Raw genomic sequence first — 5688 nt, 5'->3', positions numbered from 1 at the left:
CCCAAGATCACTCAGTCCACAACTGATAGAGCTGGAATTTACTCCAAAGTAAATCTGATTCTTTGAAACGTTTGCCTTTAATCACCATGTGAACAGAAACATCAATCTCCTTTTTAAGCTGCATGTTCTTTCTGTATTGACAAGAGCTAGGTGGCCAGTATAGCAAACTCCGTGTTTGAGGGTGAGGACTGGTCTTAGGTGTGAGGTCTTAACTGAACCCTCTGAGTCCCACTTGTCAACATTTTCCCATGTCCTCTGACTTGGGGTTAGTGAGTGAATGCTAGCATTTATGGAGCGTCTAGATAGCTTACGTTTATTTACTCTGTAATTCACAAAGTTTCTTCCTTCTCATCTCGATCATAATCAATACATTGGAATTATGAAGAGATTATCATTTTTAACTTTTCTAAGTGTGAAATAAAGCACACAGACGTTATTTTTTGCTACGTAGAGCCCTTATTTACCCAGCTACTTGGAGCAAGCCTGAACTTGATCTCAAGTATTCAGGATGCCAGCCTCACCTTGTTGCCTCTGCTGAAGGCCTTTACCTAGGGCTTAGGATTTCCTGAATGAGTCCTGAATCAGAGAAAACACACACCCCACACATCTACAAACATTGTTCCTTTTCAGGTTTGGAGTGTGGTTTCTTTTAAATAAGAATCAGGACTAAATTACCTTGGGTTTTTTCCATAAAATAAATAATAAAATTAATGATACGATGTGCAAGTAGATTCAATCACATCCTTAATTATGTTACATGTAAATATTAACATAGAGTCTTTGAAAACCAAGCAACACATAAAGTGATCTTTCTTCACGTGACGTAACAACTTTGTTTCTGTCTTGGAACATGGTGTACTGCAATTATCCTGGGACAATGTTGAAGACCAAGTTCTAGGGTGATTTCTCAGGCTAAACAATCCATCAAGTTCCCTAAAATTGCACCAGGAAGCGTGGGAACTAACACATTCAAATCTTAAAACCATTCTACTCTATTTGATAAACTGGCATAAAGGGTTGGGATAAATTTAAACTCACTTGTAGTTACTTATAAATGAAGGTTACAAAATTGAACCAAAATATCAATTAGATCTTTTTATAGATTAACTAATCAGCCACTCACTTCTACTGATGACACAAATTATTTGGGTTTTGAAGAAAAAGTCCTCTTTATCAGCATTTCACCATCAGTTTCATTAAAATGTTAACAATTCTTTGAAAAATCCTTTAGCAAAAGCAATGAAATGAGAGTTCTTGTTAAGATAGCTACAAGAATGAGAATGTTAATCAGGCTCTCTGACTTCAGACTATACTACAAAGCTACAGTAATCAAGACAATATGGTACTGGCACAAAAACAGAAAGATATCAATGGAACAGGATAGAAAGCCCAGAGATAAACCCACGCACATATGGTCACCTTATCTTTGACAAAGGATGCAGGAATATACAATGGAGAAAAGACAGCCTCTTCAATAAGTGATGCTGGGAAAACTGGACAGTTACATGTAAAAGAAGGAAATTAGAACACTCCTTAACACCATACACAAAAATAAACTCAAAATGGATCACAGACCTAAATGGAAGGCCAGACACTATAAAACTCTTAGAGGAAAACATAGGCAGAACACTCTTTGACATAAATCCCAGCAAGATCCTTTTTGAGCCACCTCCTAGAGAAATGGAAATAAAAATAAACAAATGGGACCTAATGAAACTTAAAAGCTTTTGCACAGCAAAGGAAACCATAAACAAGATGAAAAGACAACCCTCAGAATGGGAGAAAATATTTGCAAATGAAGCAACTGACAGGATTAATCTCCAAAATATACAAGCAGCTCATGCAGCTCAACATCAAAAAAACAAACAACCCAATCCGAAAATTGGCAGAAGACCTAAATAGACATTTCTCCAAAGAAGATATACAGACAGCCAACAAACACATGAAAGAATGCTCAGCATCACTAGAGAAATGCAAATCAAAACTACAACGAGGTATCACCTCACACCAGCCAGAATGGCCATGATCAAAAAATCTACAGACAATAAATGCTGGAGAGGGTGTGGAGAAAAGGGAACCCTCTTGCACTGTTGGTGGGAATGTAAATTGATACAGCCACTATGGAGAACAGTATGGAAGTTCCTTAAAAAACTAAAAATAGAACTACCATACGACCCAGCAATCCCACTACTGGGCATATACCCTGAGAAAACCATAATTCAAAAAGAATCATGTACCACAATGTTCATTGCAGCTCTATTTACAATAGCCAGGACATGGAAGCAACCTAAGTGTCCATCGACAGATAAATGGATAAAGAAGATGTGGCACATATATACAAGGGAATATTACTCAGCTATAAAAAGAAATGAAATTGAGTTATTTGTAGTGAGGTGGATGGACCTAGAGACTGTCATACAGAGTGAAGTGAGTCAGAAAGAGAAAAACAAATACTGTATGCTGACACATATATATGGCATCTAAAAAAAAAAATGGTTCTGAAGAACCTAGGGGCAGAACAGGAATAAAGACGCAGACGTAGAAAATGGGCTTGAGGACACGGGGAGGGGGAAGGGTAAGCTGGGATGAAGTGAGAGCATGGCATGGACATATATACACTACCAAATGTAAAATAGATAGCTAGTGGGAAGCAGCCACATCTCACAGGGAGATCAGCTGGGTGCTTTGTGACCACCTAGAGGGGTGGGATAGGGAGGGTGGGAGGGAGACACAAGAGGGCAGGGATATGGGGATATATGTATACGTATAGCTGATTCACTTTGTTATACAGCAGCAACTAACACAACAATGTAAAGCAATTATACTCCAATAAAGATGTTAAAAAAAATTAAAAAGCAGAAAACAAAGAATGAAAAAATTTTTTAAAGAGGTAGACTTGAGTAACAAGGTAGCAAGGAGCTCTGTATAAAAAACAGCAATATATTACCATAGTGACTCTCACAGGAGGGGGAGGGGCCGGTGCACAGTTTGGAAAAGTACATTCTTGAGTAGGTGAGAGCCAAGGGGAGCGACAGCTACCACCAGATGAAATTAAGTGTAACTTATAGTTTGATTTATCTGTGTAGCAAATGAATGCCCAGGAGGAGAAAAGGAGTTGGGAAACACTGATGTAAATCATCAGATTATCTAGTAAAGATAGACTTTTTTTCCTCAAAAAAATGAAACAAAACTTGTTTAGTTTGAAATACTTTATTTTCATGTTCTTTTTAAATCAATAAATATTTAAACTTCTCTTTTGTAAGATACAGAAAAGCACTGCATAATTAACACTAACAAGGCATTATGCCTTACAAGAGAGACATAAAATGTCCAAAAGATATTTAGAACATTGTAGTTCTTAAAGCGTCAACATGAGAAATGCTGACCACATATTGTGAAATCATTTCAATAAATAATAACTAACATTCTTTTAAACATTTACAAAAGTAGATGTACACATACATCCCCCCATGCTGACAATGACCTCACTATTTGTTTGGAGGCCCCAGTCTCTGTCACAGGGGCTGGCATGCTGTGGGCTCCTCAGAAATCTTAGTTTAATGACTGGAGAATATTTGCAACCCTTCTACTTCAAACTAGATAAGAATCAGGACTAAATTAACTGGGGTTTTTCTCATAAAATAAATAATAAAATTAATGATACGATGTGCAAGTAGAATCAATCACATCCTTAATTATGTTACATGTAAATATTAACAGAGTCTTCGAAAACCAAACAACACATAAATAAATAAATAAGTGGGAGAACCCTCCTAAGAGATGTTCAAACATATTAAGCCCGATCCAGGTGGCCTCAGGAGCTGGCGATTCCTCTTTTTTCTCTTTGATCCCTGTAAGGGCAGGGCCTACTTCAGGAACAGCCATCGAGGAGCTTCCTCCTTCCCTCCAGGTCAGTTGGATCTGTCCCTGTAAGGAGAAAAGGTCTTCCTTACTAGCTGCTCCAGAAAGCCGACTGCACAGCACTCTTCTCCTGTCCTGCTCCTTGGTTTCCAGAGATTTCTGAGTCCAGTCTTTCCAGCCTGGCACCAAGTGACTACTGCCTGTAACCCACTATTGTGTGTGGCAGAGGCCTCTAGGCTCTTAGAGACTCTTATTTAGGAATGAGGGTGGGGTCTGTGCTCTCCACTGTATTATTGGCTATATGGGCGACAAATGGCCAGGATTACTCTCTCTACCTGTCCCACTGGGCCTAACTTAAGCCACAGAGCAAACCGATTTGGTAGCTACTACTGTTTTCCTTGTTTTCCTAAGTCTTAGATAAACCAAATAATTGTCCTTGAGTCACATGGCTAATAGGCGCTGGAACCCAGATTTGTACCCAGTACTGTGTCACTGCAAAGTCCCAGCTCTTCACCACTAAGCTTTAGTGCCTATGTTGTAGAAAACCAGGGTTCTGCTTTTCAGGTGTGAGGTCCAGAAAGAACTGGGAGAAAAAAAATGCCTGTGTTTTTTAAACAGGTGGAAAGCTTTTCAGCATAACTGCCCATGTTAATGAAAGCAGCTTAACCCACATTCATTTGAATGGGGAGGGTCAGGGGCCAGGATGGAAGGCACTGAAAATACCCTTCTGGCAACAGAGCAGATTAATGATCTTAATATCAAATTTAATTGTGGAATAATGGTTTTTCAGTCCTTCGGCTAAATCCTGGGTTTCTCTGATATAATTTTCAGGAGGCAGATGCCTGACTCTAGTCACACGTGTGAATAAAAACCATAACTCACTTGTTTAGCATCTTGTTGATGATTTTTTTAACCATGGGAGCTTCAGGGTTGAGGCAAACTTCCTGACCAGCCTTGAGAGTGGCTCTGCAGAGAGAAGGGAGAATCCACGTGAGGTCGGGCTGGGGGTCGGGCTGGGGTCGTCGGGAAGGAGGGGGTGACAAGCACAGCAACAGCGGCGGCACTTACACGACTTCCGTTTGGCCGCAGTGGGGTCCCGGGGGCGTCATCTTCACGCTCTGGATGTTCTTGAGGTGAATCCCCTGCACGGTCTGCAGGCACTGGCAGCGCAGTTCGGTGACCACAGGCGCCCCTGCGGGGAGGACAGACTCGGTCAGGGGGCTGTCCCGGGATGGGCCCCCACCCGCCCCCGTCCCGCCCTGGGGATGCCGGGAGCCGGGTCTCACCTGCTGCGCGCCGGCCGGCGGCCACCAGGACCAGGAGCAGTAGCGCGGCGCGGAGGAGCCGGGCGGCGGCGGGGGTCGCGGCGCGGGCCATGGAGTTCAGCTCGGAGGGTCGCTGCCTGCGGCGGGAAGGCGGGCTGGAGGGCTGGCGGAGCGGATTCTGTGGCTCCCCGAGCCGGGCGAAGCCCTTTTATGCCGATCGGACAGGGGCTGGCAGCCCAGGGCCAGGGAAATTCCCTGACGCACTGGCGTTCCCGGGTCCGGAAGGAGGGCGCGGCCCCGCGGGCCTCCCCCGTAATCCGCGGTCTCGGGGAGGGGGTGGGGTGTCGTCTCTGCGCCGAAATCCCCGCAGGGGGAGTGAGTCGCCAGCACCCCTGGGGTACCGCCTGCGAGGGCGGCCGTGGGCGCCTGGCCACCCCTGGTCTCCGGGCCGAGAGCGGGGAAAGCGCTGGGGGCGGATTCGCGAGACCCTCACAGGGGTGGAGAGACAGTTTTAGGGAGACTTCTGTTTCTTTAGTTATCAGATCTGGGAGAATTAAAGAGG

At 43.6% G+C, this 5688-nt stretch overlaps 1 protein-coding gene across 1 annotated transcript; it reads right to left on the bottom strand.

Moving 5' to 3' along the window:
• Positions 1-3208: 3208 nt before the first annotated feature.
• Positions 3209-5281, bottom strand: LOC115864319 (growth-regulated alpha protein-like). The gene is made up of 4 exons (XM_030877862.3): positions 5148-5281; positions 4930-5053; positions 4744-4827; positions 3209-3927 (listed from the first exon to the last, which is right to left on the bottom strand). The coding sequence occupies exons 1-4, from the start codon at positions 5236-5238 to the stop codon at positions 3912-3914; spliced, it is 315 nt and encodes a 104-aa protein (XP_030733722.1). The 5' UTR covers positions 5239-5281; the 3' UTR covers positions 3209-3911.
• Between the last annotated feature and the right edge of the window lie 407 nt (positions 5282-5688).

The sequence above is a fragment of the Globicephala melas genome, chromosome 5 (assembly GCF_963455315.2).
Source record: "Globicephala melas chromosome 5, mGloMel1.2, whole genome shotgun sequence".
In the NCBI taxonomy this organism is placed as follows: domain Eukaryota; kingdom Metazoa; phylum Chordata; class Mammalia; order Artiodactyla; family Delphinidae; genus Globicephala; species Globicephala melas.
This window is presented reverse-complemented; position numbering and strand designations above follow the sequence as displayed.